Below are 20453 nucleotides of genomic sequence, written 5' to 3' on the forward strand. Positions count from 1 at the left end.
AGTGAAATGAGTTTGCATTCAATGCGACAATGCACGACCGCAGGGAGAGCAGATAGTTGGTCCGGCACTAAGAGGAACATATAAATGAGCGGAGAGCTTGTATTGAGTCCTGCTGCAGGAATGCATTCGTTACGACCTGTCACACATTATTAGTTGGTAGTAAATTCTCCTCGATGACATCTGCTTTTCATACTTCATGCTTCAATCCTTTGAGAGTACAGAAGCGATACTATTAAACTCCCCCATATATTACCTATGCCCTCATACACTCATTGTTTTAAAAAGTTTAAGGGTAAAAGTTTTGTTATAATCTTGCCACATCTATACCTTCCATGGTGAAAAAAAAAAGTATGGGGCATAGGTTGTGATTTTATAGTTGTTCCTATATTTTGTTAGGGGTGGCATTGCCCATTTTTCAGTTCTTAAAGTAGTGCTAGTCAGCCATTCATTTATTGCACAAAATTTGCTTTAACTTCGTTATGCTTGTGAGAAACGTACAAATGTCAAATATTTTTTGTGTGGAATGGAATTAATTTTATTAGATGAGAGGCACATGCAGCTGTAAAAGGAAATCAGAGCTGGAGGCATACAAGTAAAAAAGATGTTGCAAAATTCCCGGAAAAAAAAAAAGAAAATTATATGCATATATATTGAAAAGCCCAGAGAAGCAGTCTGCAGTGAGAATAAGGGAAAAAAGAGCAGACAAGACGTGAAAAGCTGCATTGCGGCTACAGCTAGGATTTGTATGTAAACGTCTTGTAATGTAATGACCTGCATGTAGGTTTGTATTTGAGGCCCTTGTCCCTTCTGGTGCCTTATGTAAGGCTCTCAAGTCTTCAGCAACACAATATTGCTGTAAAGAAAGCCTCGCAAGACTTCAGTGGCTGTTCAGAATTCTTTTTTCTGAAAACTGTTTTGACAGTAGCGTGTGAACCGCAAACTGTTGCGTGCCAATTACGCTTGCAGGAGTTCTGTGAAACTGCCGGAGAGAAGAGTGGCGGGGCGCCTCCAAGTCTTCTGCTGCTTTTGTCTCGGTTTAGTGTTGAGATGAAGAACACCCTTGTAGGCCAGCTGGTAAGCGTTGCCGTGTGCTGCACCCTCTCTGTGCATTGTGATTCACCGTGAACCATTGCCTGCAGCTGGCGATGGCGGATGAGCTGTTTGGGGCTCCAGAAGCCCAAAGTCTGACACCAGCATCCCAGCTGGTACAGGAAACCAGCGAAGTTGCCCAGGTGCAGTTCTTCTTCCTCCTCTAGTGTCTTTACATGTTATTCAACTACCTGTCCTTTTTAGGAAGTAGAAATACGAATTTTATTGGGGCTTCGAAAGACAGACTTGCAAGAGGTAGAAAGATGTGTACATATACTATGAATAAAAAGTAAATGGAGAGTGCGTAGACAAGTTCACTGCAGACAAGTTCACTGCAAAAAGAGGTGCCAGGCTCAATAACAGAATGAGTGCACCAGTATGCAGAATGTGCGGCCATTAAAGGGGCCATGAAGACAAAATACGTTTGTTTTATTCAAAAGATTTCGTGTTCTGTAGTGCCCCCAGCGCTTTTCCGGAAGCAAACGATGCTTTATTCACTGCAAAATTAATCAATTTAAGCTAAAATTTTGATTCTTGCGCCAAAAAGTGTTTGAACGACGTTTGCAGTGACATCATAAGAACAGGTCTTTCCGCTAAACTTGGTGTGGAGCGGCACGGCCTCCGCGATCGGCTGCCGTCGCCGCGCCGTTGCTCCGGCCGTCCCATTCGGCGCGTCCCCCAGCAAAAAAAATGTAATGTGGCTCACTCCGCAACGTGCCGCGAGGTGGCGGTCTTAGCCGATGGTTCGGCCGCTCGCACCGGCTCCTCTGAATGGCTTGGCGGAGATTGTGTGGCTGGGTGTCTTCGCTGTCGTAATTCCTCTTGCCTCCCCGGCGGGCATTTTGTTTTGATGAAATAAGAGACTTGACAATGATTTTATGAAGTCGGCTTGTCTCAGCAGCTTAGAGAAACTTATTTAACTGAAGCAAAGGTGTGCCAGCGATCAACGAAAGGTTAACCTTGTTTCAAGCGTGGAGCGAGCATACGGAGTGGTACGCAGTACTTTTTTTTTTATGAACGTTTATTTTGCCACAGGGCATATATATGGGATTATGAGGTGATGGTGATTAGATGAAAATGAAAATGTTCGCTTCGCAGATGAAGTCAAGGAGTGAACGATAATGGGTACGCAGTACTTTCTCGGAGGTTATTTATAGAGTTATTATAAATAGTTATTTGGGGTGATGAGAACAAGTTTGCAGTTGGCGTGCCATGCTGTTGCAACGGTCACCTACCAGGCCTCATCGCGCAAGGAACTAACATCCAGGGCACTGCAACGTGATTTGAAATTATAAGCATATATATGACATTTTTTACCGCACTGAAATATTTTCTGCTTGTGTCAGGCACACGCCTTGAGATCCTACATTTGTGAATAAAACTACTGCGTACATTAAAAAAAGAAACAGTCTACTGCTGTTCTTCTGTGTGAAAGCTGACCAGCGGCCGGACCATCAGGGTGCAATCGAAGAAGTGCATGAAAAAAGCATTGTTTGTAATTTCTGATTGAACGTATACGGTATACTCCTTAGTTAATTTGTTTAATTAAACTAGACAACCACATGAAGCTGTTTGTTTCCCTCACGTAAATGTATTGACAGTAGACGGGAGTTCCAACTTCAGCTGCGAACTACTTAATGGTGAAAAGCAGATAAAACCTGGCGTAATGTTCGAGTCGTTTCCGCTAATAATTGTCATATTTGTTTCGCGATAGTTTTGATAAAACAAAAGTTACAGCCGTTTTTTGTATCCATACACTCTCCCCAGGGCCATGTAGAGCAGACAGGACTTTTGTAACATTTATAACGTCCCTGTAAACTAATTATGACAATTAAATGAAGCACAGCGTAATGATGCAACCGCCCTGGTGACCAATTCCTTTATGATTTTTTTAGGACCAAGATGAGATCGACATATACAGAGCAAACGCCAGAAAGTTGGCTTCGCCGCAAGATACACGCTGTCAACGCGACTTTTTCTACGCACCCTGTCGACATTCACAGCTACTGATCGAAACCTAGCCTGTAACACTTCCCCTTAAAAACGTTCACAGAGACACTTTGCTTACTTGCAGGAATGCGAATGCATTTTATTTTAAGCTGGGCGATCCTCAATGTAGGTCCGTCGCGGTTGTGTCACCTCCTATTTCGACAATGTCTTAGTCATCAGAGGGATACGTCTGGCGTATAATCTACATGTCGTAATGGTTGAGGAGGCGTCGATTAGGAATCGTTCTAACGGCAGCGAGAACTTGTGTCTTTGTAGGCCTTGCGTCATTTTTTGTTCGTTTGCATCTTCTTGCCGTTCTTCTTCTTCTATGGCATCTTCTTCTATGGCCGTTTATTTTTGCCATACGGAGCGCAAAAGCTGTCAAAAGCCATTTCACGAACCGGGGCAGCACGGACGGCTGTTGCTTTCAACCATCGGCTCCGCGCGCCGCGGTGCGGCGAAAAACGCGGCCACGCCCCCTTTTCAATTTACGCTCTCTCCGGGCGATTGGGACGGCCGGAGCAACGACGTGCCGCCGGCAGCCGATCCCGGAGGCCGTGGGAGCGGAGACTTGTTTTCTGCTGGTCAACCTAGATGGCGCCACCGCACCGCGACAATTTCTGCCTTTGGTTTGTTTGTTCATGGAGAAAATATTCGTTTCGTGAAGCATGGTGCTCGCTGGACAAATATTGTCACGTAAGACACCGTCGCTTGCGTCGAATCGGCCAGTGTCGTCTGAGACAACCCCAAAGCTCTGCAGTGCTGTGCATCTAAACCAAGCATAATGCGCGCAGTACGAACAGCAGTATGCATCAGTACTTCTATGTTTACGTGTGCTTTCGTAACTTCCACTGTTTGTCCCATCATTCTTACTGATATAAAAAGAATGTGCCCTAAATTTAAGCGCAAATAGCTCGTTCGGCAAGCATTTGCTTTTGCTGGTCTCCGCCAATCGCAGAGCTGGCTGGTATGACATCATAGGTTCTGTTGCGGGAAATGAGCTAATGGGTCGCATGGCCATTCCCTTTTTTCCTAATTATATAGCTTACTTGAGCAAAGTTTACGTTAAAAGTGGTGTCAGCATGATTCTAACGAGGCAATCTTTTGAATGAACCAAACTTGCATTTTGTCTTCATGGCCCCTTTAAAGTGGGCAGTCCGTGATGTCTTTAGCCGTTTGCTCAGATCATTAGAAGCACTGCCTTGACTATGTCCTTGGGATGACTCTGAGCACTGAAGTGGAAAAATGAATGCAGTATGGCCCAAGCATTTCTGTTCACCTAGTGGGCTAATTAAAAAGCAGCCCAAGCTGAACTTGCGCCTGATTCTTCATGTTTCAGAAATGATGTTCATAACTGTTTCTATGAAGGCCCAAAATGTGTTGCCCAAGTTGGAAACTATGGAAGCATTTTGGTCCAAAAAAAAATTGAATTCCTCACCCTTTGAGGAATTTCACACTTTCTCCTTTGGGATTCACTTGACGTAATAATGAACAATTGAAAATATGGAATGTATGTGTAGTGGCAAGTGCTATTTTTCCTAAGTGGTGACCAACGTAGTGTGTTGCACTTTCATTATGCTTTGATCGTTTACTTCTTACACTGGTCATGTTCCTTCAAAGTTTCAAAGTTTATTTCAAAAATACAATAATGTACGATTACACAATGTATGTATACAAGAGGAGGTCCCAAGGTAAGAAACCGCGGGCGGGACCTCCTATGCTTCTACACCACAAATAGCGAGCATGTAAAAAGACATAGAAGTTAGCAATCCATTAGCACGTAACGGTAACAAACAATTTAGTGGCGAATCAGAAACACCTCGGAAGCAAAGCAAAGTATACATACAATATGGCTCAAATCTATATACTGCACAGACCAAATGAAAACAAACCATTCAAGAAAAAGGAAAAAAATTGAGAAAAAAAATTAAGTACAATACATTATCATTAGAAATAATTCATACATGTGCACACGCAAACAAACAAACAAACAAAAAAGAGGCCAGAAGTGTTCTTGACAACCAAAACCAGTAATAGTGGCATAGTCTAGTTATTTTTATTCCAATAAATGCATGCGTAAATATTTTTTAAAGAAGAAAAGGAATTTAGAGTTTTTGAGGTTAATGCTTAAAGTGTTCCAAAAGCTTATTGCGGAAAATGCGATAGTTTGTTTCCCATAATTTGTTCGTACTTTGGGCAATAACGGGTTATTTTGAGATGCAAAACGTGTATAATGACACTAAATGAGAAGGGAACATGTCGAGTACAAGGTCATTATTTGCAACGTGGTGGCAAAGCTATATGCATATAATTTAGAAAGGGGAAGAATATTCAATTAAGAAAATAGAGGTGACGACGGTGATAGGCGGGGCGAAAAAGTAGTGATATTTTTAATCTTTTCTGATGGGCTAATATGAACATCGTAGGCGCTTCCCCACGATGAAATGCAATAGTTTAAGTGACTGTGGATGAGCGCAAAATACAGACAAGTGGCATGTGGAATTTTAAATGTGGTGTTTCAAATAGCTCTCCCGTCTGTGGCGATTCCCATGTAAATTGTGGCGTAATTTGCATTATATTGGACAATATTTTGGCAACACTCCTGGTTGTGATGGCAAAAAGAACACATGCCTTTGAACAAGATTGCAAGATTGCCTGCTAACTGTTCTGTCACATTAAAAAAGTGGCATTTATTTTTCCAGAAAACATACCAGTGCAGTATTAAATATTATTGGCGGTAAAGAATTAATTCTGCAGGATGCCATTCTTTTGTACTGTCTTACTGAGGGTGCTATGAAACGCACGTTTTCTGCATGACCAATGCCCAGAAGCTCAGCAGTTTATCATTCCCCCATCCTTTGAAGAGAAATGGTGCCTAAGATTGCTAGAGGTTCATTGCAGTTCCCAAAGCCTGTGCTGACTGGTGAAGCTACTGGCTGGTCTTGAGGAAAGGGCTGAAGCATTCGCTAGACCTTGAGGGCCTGGGGTCCTGGTTTGGTATTTGGGTCCTGAGTAATGCCAGCCTGCGTTGTACCAAGGTGGCTGTTTACCAAGCAGGTGGGGGAGTGGTTTTGGTGCAGCTGGGTGGGGTTGCTTGATGACAGCTTCTGCTGGATCAAGGAGGCTTCAATTTGGCCAAAATGGCGGTGGGGTAACTCCGTAGAAGGAAAGGAGGAACATGCATCCATCCACAGTGCCGTGCCTGCAGGGCAGTGGGCTTCTTCTGTGCTAGGTGTGCAGTGGTGGGCGAGTAGCCAGCGAAGGGCCAAGAATTATGGCGCGCTCAAAGTTTGTTCGTACATCCGCACAGTAACCCTTGGGTTAGAACATCAGGCTTGCATTGCTTTTGGGTTATGGGATTGGCATGTGGTTTGAGCTAGTGGATGAGACAGTGAAAAGACATGCATTATGACACAGTTAGTCGGCAGCCGCATTCTTGGTGGCTGTGCTCTGGGCAGCATTGCAGCAGTAATACAGCATTTAATGCCCTATCGAGCAAAAAACCCAGCGTTGGCATCAGTGTCGCAAGTAGAGAAGTGGCTGACAAGTGACTGCGAAGCTCGCCATGGCACGAGCTTTGTTCACATGAATAAAAACACGTAAATTCAGGACTGTGCTGCGAGGCAATGTCACGGCCATGCATAGAGCCACTTTGAAAGCCAAGAGTTGCAGCTGTGGCCATGAGTTTGGTGTTCGGTGGACACTCACTTGCCAGGCACAACTGCAATTACTCACAGCGTGAAACTGGAAGGGGCACTCAGCAGTGTTCAATGGGACATCACTGCTTTCTTAATCAGAACTCATAAGAAGTGCCTAGGTGTCCTCGCAGTTATTTTAAAGGGGCCGGGAATACAAAAAGCAAGTTTGGTTCATTACAAAGCTCCTTTGTCCCACTAGCAGTGATGCCACTTTTATCGCAAATTTCAAATAGGTAAATATTAGGGAAAACCGATGAAGCCGTGGCCACTCAACACCCATTTTTTCACCGGGACCAGATCACGTCATGGGACATTGTTTTGGCCATTGGCAGCCGCCAACCAAAGACGCCGCCGAGAAACATGACTGCGATTGTAGAGGGGTCGTTAGTTCCATTTTATTATGCCGCTTCGAGGCTAACATGCACTTAAATTAACAATTGATGGCTAGTATGTTTGTAGTGTTGCCTCTTTTGCGTCGGGGCTGGCGTCATGTGGGGTGAGATTTAATTTATTTTTTCTTAAGCTTTTTCACTTTAAAAAATGTCTTTCAGGAATAGAATGGAGCCTAATGGGTCACCAAAGCCTAGTTCTTTCAAAAGTTGTGTTTTGTTTGTATTCATGACCCCATAGAATCAAACACTTTTCATTGTAAAACTTCGCCACTTTGTTGCTGCTATGTGTTGTGCTTGTATTGTTTGTTGGGGGAGAGGGAGTTGGGGTGAGATCACTGTGTTTTTCTTTTTATTCTTTTTGTAATGTATCATTTTTGTCTCTCTTGTAGACTCTCATCGACCAGTTCGTTCGAGTTCAGGGGCTTCTTATTTCTCAGGTGAGGTCATCATCAATGCATGAACTTTTGTTGTCTCTGTTTAGTGAGACGCAGTGTGCAGGTGGTGTGCTACTGTAGTACTGTAGGAGCTCCATCCACGAGTGCAAGTTTTATGTGATGGCCTGGGAAGGATAAAAAAATGAAAAATAGGACAGCATACGTCATTTAGTCATGGTGGTGCCCAAGCATACCAAACGAATTTTATCTTGGGTAACAGTTATATTTGTTGCACCAATTCTTGCTGATTCTGCAAAACCTTCATATGCTCTACCATGTGATGTACTAAGCATAATTTTAAGTATCTAACAAATGAAATTTGAACTGCCTAAACTGAAAAGTTCTTCATATGCTCTACCATGTGATGTACTAAGCATAATTTTAAATATCTAACAAATGAAATTTAAACTGCCTAAACTGAAAAGTTCCTGAACTTAGCTCACAAGTTGTTTGAGCCTTAAATTTTGGACACAAAATGAAATTGAGGATTGAGGACCTATCTTTAATTTATGATGTATCACTAATGAAATGAAACCTCCTTTCTCCCTGAAAATTTATATTGAGAAAAATGTTGATGGCTGAAACGAGGCTGCATTTCAGCCATCAACAAAACCTTTCTCATGAGAAGCAGCTTTTTAGTGCCTATAAAGGAAGAATACATTGCAGCAGCATGAGAGGAGAGAAAAAAACCCCTCCTTGGTAACATTGAAGTAGCTTGAGTGAAATTGGTTATGATTAGTTAGTAGCCTGTCAAAATTTTGGGGATGCATCTTCATAATTGCTGTGCTTCATAATTGCACAGCTTGCATCATAGTGTTGCATACATTTGCCAGGCTTCTGTTTCACCCGTTATTCCACATAATTTTCCAGTTATTCCACATGTGGAGTCATTGCTGGGCTTGTGCAGGTATTACAAGTATAACCCGCCGCGGTGGCTCAGTGGCTAAGGCGTTGCGCTGCTGAGCACGAGGGCGCGGGTTCGATTCCCGGCCGCGGCGGCCGCTTTTCTGATGGAGGCGAAAAGCAAAAACGCCCGTGTGTACGAGATTTCGGCGCACGATAAGGATCCCCAGGTGGTCACAATTAATCCGGAGCCCTCCACTACGGCGCGCCTCATCACCTGCGTTGCGTCGGCGCGTTAAACCCCACAATCAATCAATCAGTTATTACAAGTATAGTGAAACAGAGTAATACAAGGTGCATATTTAATCCCCTTTCAAGCACTCCAATATGTAAACCTCGAATTGCTATTGATAGCTGTTGCTCTTCCAGAGACACAGCTGTGGAAGTTCTAAAAAATGAGAGGGGTCTGAAAAATACTGGTGTGTATTTCCTTGAGGGAATGTGGTGCACAAACATGTCAGAGAGTAAGGAGGTTTTGTTTACAACGAATGAGCTGGTAGAAGCAGACCAGACCCGATTTTGGCAGGCACTTCTGTGGTGCAGCATCATCGGGGGTATCGCTCATCCTGTGCAGTTTCTGAAAGGACTTGGTGTTGTTTGTATGTTATAGTATGTTGATATGTTAATGGCATGTAGATGTTCCTCCCGTTGTCTGTTTGTGATGCATTTTTGATGCGTGGTAAACTCTTAGGGATCGTGGTAAACTCTTCGCAATTCATTGATCTAGTTTGATTGATGATTGATTGTGGTGTTTAACGCGCCGACGCAACGCAGGCGATAAGGCGCGCCGTAGTGGAGGGCTCCGGATTAATTTTGACCACCTGGGGATCTTTAATGTGCGCCGAAATCTCGTACACACGGGCGTTTTTGCCTTTCGCCTCCATCAGAAAAGCGGCCGCCGCGGCCAGGAATCGAACCCGCGACCTCGTGCTCAGCAGCGCATTGCCTTAGCCACTGAGCCACCGCGGCGGGTATTGATCACATTTGGACATTGTACCCATTGTGTTGGCTGCTGCATCCCTTGCCCTCTGGGGTTGCTTGTTGGTTCACCCCAGGTTTAATTGGTGTGCAGAGGGAGTGCAAAAATGCAATGGTGCATCCGTGACCATTGGGGCCGTTCCTGCCAAGCTATGCTTGCCTGTTACCACTGCCTCCCATGCTCGCTGGGTGTGTGCTCTTGGTGCAGTGTGTGCCTCCATTATAGTTCCTAGTTTGGCTGTCTGTCATGGCATTTAGGGCATTTTAGTTTTCATTTTTTTTACACATACTGAAAAATATATGTGACCCAAGTACAAATCCTGCTTTGAAAATTTTTCAACATTTCTTATCTTTTTTTGGTTAAAAAAATGTCTTTCAGGGCTAGAAAAAAGTTAAGTGAGCTACCAAAGACTAGGTCTTTGAGGTCAAGGAAGATAGTAATTTATCTTCATGGTTTCTTTAGGCATTGCTGTTTTTGTCAAATGAATTTAGTGGGTTGTTGTCAACTTCCTATGTACCGGGTGCTGTGGTATGATATCACCAACTCTCCCAACTGCTGGTTACTTGCCACATATTTATGGTTATCTAAGTTGTCAATCTTTTACCTTTTAATTGCGTTTAATAGTTGAGTGGTGATGAGTAGCATCGATCTGCCGTGTTTTTAACAGAGGGCAATGCTATGGAGCCATCGTTGGAGGGTATAAACTTGCCAGCGGTGCGTGCCTTGTTAATACGAAGTGTGCTCTTCCTCCTCACAGATGCTGCGCAAGAGTGTGGAAGCAAGGGATTGGATGAATGCTCTCGAGCCTCGTAATGTGCGGGCAGTGATGAAGCGTGTGGTGGAAGATGTGACAGCCGTGGACGTGCGTGTGGGCCAGCTCTACGAGGAAGGCACCCGCAATGAGCGGAGCAGTGACTCGAGCCGCCGCACCTACCCATACAGTGCCTCGGGTCGAGCCCACTGGAGTGCACGGTGGCCCTCAAGTGTCGATCACAGTCTGCTGAGCAACATCCAGAAGCTGTTCTCTGAAAAAATTGACATCTTCACCACGGTGGAGTTTTCTCGAGTGTCTGTCATGACCGGCATCATCAAGATTGGCCTCAAGGTATACAGTTGCTGCTTTCCTCATTGTTTGACGGGCTCGGTTGTTGCATGCCTCAGCTGTGCTTCGCAGAATGGGGCCATGGGGAATATTTTGATGCCTGTAAAGTAGTGTTCGTCATATGTACTTTCCTCTCCTGAAGTCCCTCACTGAGGGAATAATTGTTTCGGCCTGAGTAGCAGTTATTCCAATTGGGAAAGCTGGCTAAAGCAGATTTCGAGCTCGATTCAGTTGCAGAGATTTTCCTGTGAAGTATACCGGTATTAGGCACGAGGACAATGCAAAATGGGACACGAAATGCGCTGATTGTGCGATTGGCGATAGCCGAACTGACCCATCGTTAAGACACATGACTGGTTGATTTTAGTGGGACCTCTAGTTCCGTGATCGCATCATTTGAATGCTGATGGGCTGTTAACACCGAAAATTATGTTTTTAGTGCTGGCCCATATGACATCACGGCTGCCCATACCACGCCACTGTGATGTGAAATTTGAAAGTTTTTCAATTTATCTTGCATTTTTGCAGTTAAAAAGCCTCTTTCATCTCTGGAATGGAGCGGAGTGAGGTTCTGAAGCCTAGTTATTTCAAATTAAACAAACTTGTATTTTGTCTGCATTTTGTAAAACCTTTGTAAAACTCGTTATCATGATAATAATGCAAAGCAAATGTTGTTTTATTTTGAGGTAACTTTTGGTTGCTGTTGAATGCAAATTCTAGAATTTCCTCCATCATCAAGCCCGTTTCAGATACAATGTTCACACAGAGACACTGAGTCCAGATGGCCAAGGAGATTGATTATTTTTTGTTAAACAGTAATTGCACTTCACCATATTAGAATCTAGGCTTTCTGGTTATAAGGGATCAGTAAACGATCTGTATGGTTTTGCCGTCAGTGTAGAACTTCTAGAATTGTTTGCTTAGACCTAAACCAGTGCATCACCTGCATTGGCCACATTGGTCTTTGCTTTCATAGCCTCCAGATGCTTGCTTTGAAAGTGAGGGGCTTCATTGTTCTTAAAGAGCTTTCACAGCTTAGTGTTCACAAAGCCAAAATTGAGTGGAGTGTTAGTGTGACACACTGCTAGTCTGGCCACCACATTTGCCATGAGAATGCCTGAATAATCAACGTGAAAGACAACCCTTTGAGCAGGCTTTGTGTGCGCACTGCATCAATAAAACAACTCCAGGCCATGTGGCTGACTGAGATGCTGCACTGTTTTCATGTGGCTGGTTATGACAGTAGGAACATTTCGTATGATTTGTTTACTGTTTTAGATCGTCTATTTAGAAGCAGCTTAAAGGAGCCATGAAGACAAAACACAAGTTTGGTTCATTCGAAAGGTTGCCTCATTAGAATCATACTGACACCATTTTTAACATATTTCACTCAAATAAGCTATATAATTAGGAAAAAAAGGGAATGACCACGCGACCCACTAGCTCATTTCCTGCAACAGAACCTATGATGTCATACCAGCCAGCTCTGCGATTGGCGGAGGCCGGTGAAAAGCAAACGCAAATTCGGCAGAGCTTATAAGCTTGCCAAACGAGCTATTTGTGCTTAAATTTAGGGCACATTCTTTTTATATCAGTAAGAATGGGGGGATAAACAGTGGAAAGCACATGTAAACGTAGAAGTACCGATGCGTACTGTTGTTGGTACTGCGCGCACTATGCTTGTTTTAGCTGCACAGGTGTCCGCCGCTTTTGAGTTGCCTTACACGCACTGGCCGATTGGCATAAGCGACGTTGTCTTACGTGACACTGCTTGTCGAGGATATCCCATGTTTCACGAAATGATTACTTTCTACAGTAACAAAAACAAGCCAGGTGCAAATATGGTCAAAAAACAAAGCAACGGCAGACAACAGTCCGTGCATGAGTGTGGTACCGCCATCTGGCAAGACTGACGGCAAGCAGCGCTGCAGCCGAATCGCGCAGTGCAAGTTCGTTTGTATACGCGTGCTTATGACTTCATTGTTGACGTCCCGAAAACGCACGATTTGGTGGGAGGATCAAAATTTTAACCTAAATTGATTAATTTTTCAGTGAATATGGCATCATTTGCTGCCGGACAAGCGCTGGGAGCACTATAAAACACGAAATCTTTGGAACAAAACAAACTTGTATTTTGTCCTCATGGCCCCTTCAAAGAAATAAAGCTCTTGACCTGAGCTGAATTTTTTTATCATTGAATTTTACTAATTGTTTGCGTGTCCTTAAAGTTGCAAAAGATTAAGACCTGGACTATTAGGGTGTTATACTATTATACACATCCTTTTTTTTTTTGTGGCTGCCAATAGTGAAATAAATTCGGAGGCACTCATGCGGGCGGATGCGTAATTGACGTCTTAAAAATAAAGGTGTCAAGGTGACATTTCATTTGACAGTGTTGACCAATATATGTAGGGAAGGAGATCGCACTAGTAGTAGAAGTGCTTAAAATAAAAGTGAGGACTAGGGATAATGTGCATGCACAATCCATCCATCTTCCTTATGCAGGAAGCATTGAAGCACGATGCCTTGATTATTGTTCGCACCTTCGTCCTTCCCTCCTTTTCTAGATCTGCTTGCATGACAAGTAGAGCAGTTTGCAGTCATTAATTCTAATTCCCTTTGTGCAGACATTTCTGGAATGTGTACGCTTGAAGACTTTCAGTCGATATGGGTTGCAGCAAGTTCAAGTAGACACCCACTACCTCCAGCTGTACCTTTGGCGGTTCGTCAGTGATGAGAAGTAAGCATCGCAGTGGCTCGCTCTGCATGCCGTGTTGTAAGCGTAAAAATCGAAAAAAGCCCCGAATGCTTGGCTGGCAACTAAGACAAAGATACTGTTAACTGCGGTTAACTAACTGTTTGTAGCTGTGAAGTATGCAAGTGCCTTGGTTGATTCCCACCTTTGTTTTGCCATTCCAGCCTTGTGCACGTATTGCTGGATGAGCTAATGGGCAGTGCTATCCACCGCTGCTATGAGCCCATGCTGATGGAACCCAGTGTAAGTGCAACCCTGCCAGCTACTGCACTTTTTCATTTTACTGAGAACTCCATTCTTAACTGTTTTTTATTTGTTTCTCTGCAGGTTGTGGAAGTGATTTGCGAACGTGGGTAAATGAGCGCCTTATTTTATCATTGTTGGACTGGGTCTGCACTAGAGTAACAAATTAAAAAATTTTCCTGCTTTGTCTTTTGTCAATTTGTAGTTTTCAAACTCACTACTGCGCTTTAAAATGCCGAGAATTTTGAAAATGCCACCAACACTTCCATGCCAATGCTGTCTGGTGTTGTGCCTGCCTTATTTGTGTATTTTAGCCATTTTGGCCACTTTTGTTGTGCCTTTTAGCATTTTCTATACAGTCAAACCCAGGCATATCAAATTCCAGGAGAAGTAGATAATAGTTCAGTTTAGCGCAGCAATAGGACTCGACCCCAGTATCCACCGCTCAACCCATCGCATGCACCGCAGGAGGCGAAAAAGCCCACGTCCTGCTGTGGACGGGCCTGCTCAAAAATAGCATGCGATATGGTTGCGAGAGATTGGCCACACCTGCTGGCAGCAAAATCCAAGAAAGTAGTAGTTTGCACCATGTTGTGGGACGTTGTTCGCTCTGTCAATGCCAGCAAACACGTAACCAAACCTGGCCAAGTTGCCATTCTTCGTCCAATAAATTTTATTCATTCTTTCACTTATTCATTCACCCATAATTCGACATTCAAAATACACAAATACCGGCTCAAACGGAAACACCAATGTGAGCCAAGCTAATTTTTCACTATTTTGTGGGAATTCAAAGAGCAGCAAACTCGGAACATGGCCAGAAAAAAAGCAAGTGCTAGCTCAAACCATCTGGAGCAAAGGTAGTGAAACAGAAAAGCTTCTAGCACCCTAGTGGACAGTTCTAGGATCCGGAAAGTAATCTTCAAAGTGCTGTAAAACATATTGGCAGCACAAAACAAACAAGATGAACACCAGAAAAGCAGTATCTGTGCTTTGTCTATTTTCTTGCCTGTTTCTGAAGATTAGTCTTTGAGAAGTAGCCTGCTATAAAACAGCTCCAGTTGCAGCAATTGCTGGAAGTCACGTTGCCAATTTCGATCATTGACCAAGCTTTGCTGGCCTAAATATGTCTGCAAAATATCCACACTTATGTTCGAGAAAAGTGCTGTTCAACGGTTATGCCTCATTGTATGATACATCAATTTCACGGAGACTGGAGTTCGATATACTAGATGCACAGTGCTTCTGTAGTTTCACATAAGAATTTCAAGAATAATTTTTGGGTTGTGTGATGTGAGGAATAAGCAGAATTTTGATATACTGATTGGCTTCGACAGTAACAGGAAAATTAGGCTGGGCATTTAGTCCTGTAATCCAGTTTAACAATGTATGGGTATGGGCTAGTTGGTACTCCATTTAGAACACCAGTAAGTGCAGCAAAGACGACGAAGGACGTAGAAGACAAGGACCGGCGCTACAATATGATGCAACCTTCTTTATGGGTGTACGTACTTTCGGAATCCCACACTACAAAGGTACATCAACACCTTCTGACACACCTATCCTTTTCGTTGCCTGGAGCCAGGCTTGATACCCGTCGTACAAACAGAAGTTTTGGAGCAAGAGCCTTTGGCTGCACGGCACACTTCGGTCTGAAGCTGAGCGTGTGTCGCACGTAATCCGGAAGGGTGATGTTGCCACCGGTGAAGATAGTTCAGAGCAGGAGGTGCTTTGTGATGACTCATCCGAAGGCCAACTGCCACATGCTCTCTGCTGCAGAGTCAATCTGCTTTTATTCGCACCATCTTCTTTTCTTGGTGAAAGAAGAAACTGCGACACGAGCAGCGCGTATTTTACCTTTCGTGATCTGAAGATATGAAGTCTGTATTTCAGGAACTGCACACAGCAGTTGCGATTTGTTCTCCCTGATCCGAGCAGGCGAACGAAGAGTCGGACCTAACGTGCAATTCTTGTCAAACTGCTCGAAGGCATTCCCAACTTCAGTGGCAACCAGTGAACAAAACAAAGGGACATGGTCAGCGAGTCATAATGACGTACTATGCCAGGTCTTTGTGAAGGCAAGTTGCTTCGTTCGTTGCACGCGGCAAAAGGTACGCACATTCATATACAGGAATCAATTCAACAATTCATGGAACTTCGATGCATTTTTCAATGAAAACCAGCGTGACAGTTTTCTGGTGTCAAACGGGTGGCAGCAAATAACATGCATCAAGGCAAGCACCGCAACTGCTGTAAAACGAAGTGTGATGCCAGATCTGCGTGACAGCAAGTATAAAGATTCAGATTATAAGGTTTATCCCGCCGAAGCTACACCTGAGCTATGAGGAGCACCGTAGTGAAGGGCTCCAGATTGATGTTGACTACCTGGAGATCTTTAACGTGTGCTGAAATCTTGACATACAGGCGTTTTCGCTTTTCGCCTCCATGTGAAAAGCAGTCACCGCAGCCTGGATCGAACCTGCGCCCCTAGCGTCAGCAGCACAGCGCCTTAGCCACTGAGCCACAGTGGCGTGTAATTGTAAAAAGAGCGCTGCCATAACGAGAGATGGGAATAGTGATACATTTAGGACGCCAAGGCCTCGAAAACCGGCTACTTTTTACACTACATGCCATCCGCCCAAATGAATTTATACGCGAATACGTGAAAACCTGCGGTGCCTTTTTCAGCGAGTATGGGCACTCACAATTTACGGTTTAAAACAGCCAATATGTTGATAGCCGCAGCAAGCAAGCTAGTGGTGTACACCAGGAACTATGACACCATACCGCACTGCTTCTCGACCCTTCCATCATGGAGCACATCTGCTTTATTGTGACTACGAAACAACTTTCGGCGCGAGTGTGCGCGGCAGTCCCTTCCATCCAAATGGCATTCCTAAATCAACACGCCACCAGAGAGTTAATTCCTTGGTGCCCCACAGCAGCTAGGAGTGCAGTTACAACACATTACCCAAGTTAAATGCGACTGCGCAGTTAACAATTGGCTGTGGGTACGAGTGTATAGTGCAAGTGACGTAAACACCAATGAGCGAGCGGCTCCTGCGGCGAAAAGCCAACAGCGAGTAAAAGCGCAAGGGTGGCACTCACCGCGGTGAGCCCCGCACATCGCATGAGTGCACTCGGCATTCACGAGTGCTGAGCCGCCCTCACCACTCCGCACAGGCCCAGGTTCAGGCTGATCAGCACAGGTCGACCTTGTCATAGTGGTCTTTCTCAAAGAGACGCGTGCATTGCCCACTCGCCGCACCAGATTAAAATTAAATATGTGTGGCAAGAAGATGTCAGCAACCAACAGCCGACCTTGGTCGACTGGAATGACGCTGGTCCAAGCCGCAGTCCCTACTGTCCAATCCCGCTCTGTCCAGCCGCCCACTCCTGAAGCCTCGGTGCCGAGCCGTGGAGCATAGCTCGGTGCATGGAGTGTGCCCAGCTACTCAGTCACGTGGTTGGTTGCCTTTGGTGCTTCCTGAAGATCGGTCAGTCCCCTGCGTAGGTGTGCACCACCACCCGAGGATATCCACCAATCACCATGCTAGCCACGGCTATCCACCGCAATACAGTAATGCTTTGAGCGTCAAAACGAGTCTGTATTGCACCTGTGGGCGTCTGATGGCTGGGTGTTCACGTATGTTTTTGCGCTGATTTGTGTTTTGCTCTAGGTTCTTAAAGGAGCCATGAAGAGAAAATGCAAGTTGGTTTTATTCGAAAGATTTCGTGTTTTATAGTGCCCCCAGCGCTTGTCCGGATACAAACGATGCTTTATTCACTGAGAAATTAAACAATTTAAGTTAAAATTTTGATTTTCCCGCTAAATCGTTTGTCTTCGGGGTCTGCAATGACATCACAGGAACCGACCGCTCTGCAGCCTAGAGTACCTTCATTCACGCATCCGCCGTACAGGGTAGAGACACGTATACGCTGGCGCCGCCATTTTGGGTTGCTCGCTCGCCGCCGAAGCAAGCCATTGTGTCAAAAAAGCACTAAAATTATCGCCGCAACGCGGTTTACTGAAGAAGTTTGAATCATATTGTCTGTTTCGCGTTGCTAGGTCTCGTGGGAAACGAAAAGAATAACGCGTTGAGCCCGTTGGCCCAATTGCGGCGGCACGGGACCGTGGTTCAAAGGTTGTCTCCACCCTGTACAGCGGTGTTGGGTTGTTCCATCGTTTCTTTACGTTACCCGAACCTAGATGGCGCCACCATACCGTGGCAAGCGTTTGGTTTGTTTTTGCCCGCATTTAAACTTGGCTTGTTTTTGTTCTGGGAGAAAATATTCGTTCCCTGAAACAGTGCTCGCTCGACAAATGGGGTCACGTAAGACACCGTTGCTTGCGTCAATCGGCCAGTGTCGTCTGAGACAACCCCAAGCCCCGTAGTGCTGTGCAGCTAAACAAAGCATGCTGTGCGCAGTACGAACAGCAGAACACATCAGTACTTCTATGTTTACATGTGCTTTCGTAACTTCCACTGTTTGTCCCATCATTCTTATTGCTTTGTAAAGAATGTGCCCTAAATTTAAGCGCAAATCACTCGTTCGTCTAGTTTGTAAGCTCTACCTAATTTGCGTCTGCTTCTGCCAGCCTCCGCCAATCGCAGAGCTTAGCTCATGTGACATCATAGGTTCTGTTGCGGGAAATGAGCTGGTGGGTCGCATGACCATTCCCGTTTTTCCTAATTATGTAGCTTATTTGAGCGAAGTTTACGTTAAAAGTGGTGTCAGTATGATTCTAACGAGACAATCTTTTGAATGAACCAAACTTGTGTTTTCTCTTCATGGCTCCTTTAAGGTAATTTTTTTTATTGGCACATAAGAAGAAGTACTTTATTTCAGTTTTACATAACGGCCAAACTGCGGAACTGCATTCCTCATGGGGCTAAGCAGGAGTCTGGGTAAGAAAATCGCTCAGAACCATATCACTAGAATCCTGAAGACATGCCAAAAAAGAGAGATAGAAGGACGTCAAAGAAAGTAGACCAAAATTATTGAACCGAAGCACAAAAGAGACCGTAAGCAGACACTCCAAATTAAAGCATCAGCATAAACGCCTTCATGCGCATCAAGACGAGGAAAGAGCAGATGGAAGGGCCGTCAGAGTAAGAATGGGGGTCCTCCTCACCTCCCTAGGTATGGGTACGACTTCCCTGCGAGAACATTTTGTGCACACGTACATGCAGGACCAACCTTGCCTCCTCATTCAATGCCCTGTGCAAAATGCTGCCAAGACGCCCCCCCTTCCCCCCTCCCCCCCTCGCTGCTGGTCAGACTCATTTTTACAGCGAAGCTGTCTATGGCTGGGATCCAGCAGACCGCCTCCGACTGCAGGGCGATGTAGACAAAAATACCACGCGAGTGTAGTGTCACATTGAGGCACCCACTCTAATCCCTGGAATCGTAAAACCGCGCGCCACACCGTCAGCGTAAGGAAAAAATAAAAAATAATTAATTAAAAGCGCGTCAATCCACCCTGTGGAGGTGGCTGGAAAGCGATGTGAACGTCACCCACAACGAGTACCCACACGTGGCTCTACAAAGAAGGAAACCAGAGACAAGTGAAATGCACTTAACCACACTATCACTTCATAGATATTCTTTGCTAAGGTTAAATAAATCCATGATTCATGACCGGTGGTTGGTTGAGTTGCATTGGTGGAGCACATGAATGGAAACTCCTTTTTATAAAATTAAAGGAAGCTCAAACCTGGTGTTAGACGATCTCACTTTTCCTCCGCCTCTGCCACCGCCGATGGAGGCGACGAGATAGGCTGCAGAGAAGGAGGAGAAGTGCGATGGCATGCGTTGATGTGAGCTTCCTTTAATTTTTTTTTTTATAACTCCTAGTGCATGCGCAAGGCGCGCACACAGCCGCTACACGTGTCGTGGGCGGAGCGTACAGCGGCGCGAGAGGTCGCGTGACGCTATCACGTGGCATTCAGCGAGAACGCAGGGGGTAAACCTGATATGTTCTCAGTGAGTGCGCCGTCTGTCTCCGTTAGACAACGGGGTCTTTCTCCGTTTCGCTATTCGTTCCAGGCTCGATTCCTGGCGGTGCCAGTAACTTCTTTTTGTTCACGGGAGTTTTCTGTTGACACCAACGGTCGCGACAGAACCCTTGGGGGGGGGGGGGGGGGGGTAGAGGTAAAAACCTTCGCTTTAAAATGCCCTAGGGCCTTCATATTTTGATATAGCATGGCTTATATTGCCCCTGAAGAAATGTCTTCTTAGCAATAAATTTGTGCTTAGAGGTGGAAGCGACTTTTAATGTAAGCCTTTAATTGTAAGCTGGCTTTTCCACATTGTGCGTTGTGCTGTGAAGCACGCCCGTCTATGGAGGGAGTATGATATAGAAAACGGCTATAACTCTCATTGAGACTATACCAAAATCAAACACATGACAATTAGTCGCTAAGACGGCTCTACCATCACGCGATATTTCATATACGTTTCAAAACTACATAGTTCACATTGAAGTTCTAAATATGGTGGAATTCGTCTGCTGTCAACACATGGGCTTCTACGGGAGGGAAAAGAGACCGCCCATGTTTGTCCGCTGGGATAAATGCTTAGTTTGTCAGAGTTTCACTCATGTAATTAACCAAGAAGTATGCCCCATAGCAACCTGCGAACAAAAGTGTATTGTTTTGTGCACTCATTGGGCTGCACCCCGATAAAAGCATATTGCTGCTCACGTTGAGGCTTGACTGTAGCTTCGCTGGTCATCCTTCTTCACAGAGCGGAAGGACCCTGGATTTCTGTTGAAGCGAAAACTTTCTCAGTGGGACCGACTACGTCCTGTCAAAAATCTAATTCATTTCCCCGCAGACTGGTTGGTCGACCAAAAAGCTCCGATA

General features: G+C 44.8%; 1 protein-coding gene across 2 annotated transcripts in view; it reads left to right on the top strand.

Annotated features, from left to right (window-relative positions):
- The window catches only part of Vps51 (vacuolar protein sorting 51), a 33704-nt gene extending 19931 nt beyond the window's left edge, over positions 1-13773 (top strand). For both annotated transcript variants that reach the window (XM_077687917.1, XM_077687918.1), the window contains exons 13-19: positions 967-1074; positions 1140-1232; positions 7558-7605; positions 10242-10589; positions 13214-13326; positions 13506-13584; positions 13669-13773. In XM_077687917.1, coding sequence (XP_077544043.1) covers positions 967-1074; positions 1140-1232; positions 7558-7605; positions 10242-10589; positions 13214-13326; positions 13506-13584; positions 13669-13698 — 819 coding nt within the window. In that variant the 3' untranslated portion in view covers positions 13699-13773. The remainder of the gene's footprint in view (positions 1-966; positions 1075-1139; positions 1233-7557; positions 7606-10241; positions 10590-13213; positions 13327-13505; positions 13585-13668) is intronic.
- The last annotated feature ends 6680 nt before the right edge of the window (positions 13774-20453 follow it).

Source organism: Haemaphysalis longicornis, unplaced genomic scaffold, assembly GCF_048455015.1.
Source record: "Haemaphysalis longicornis isolate Haplotype H1 unplaced genomic scaffold, Haemaphysalis longicornis Haplotype H1 scaffold_1, whole genome shotgun sequence".
Lineage (NCBI taxonomy): Eukaryota > Metazoa > Arthropoda > Arachnida > Ixodida > Ixodidae > Haemaphysalis > Haemaphysalis longicornis.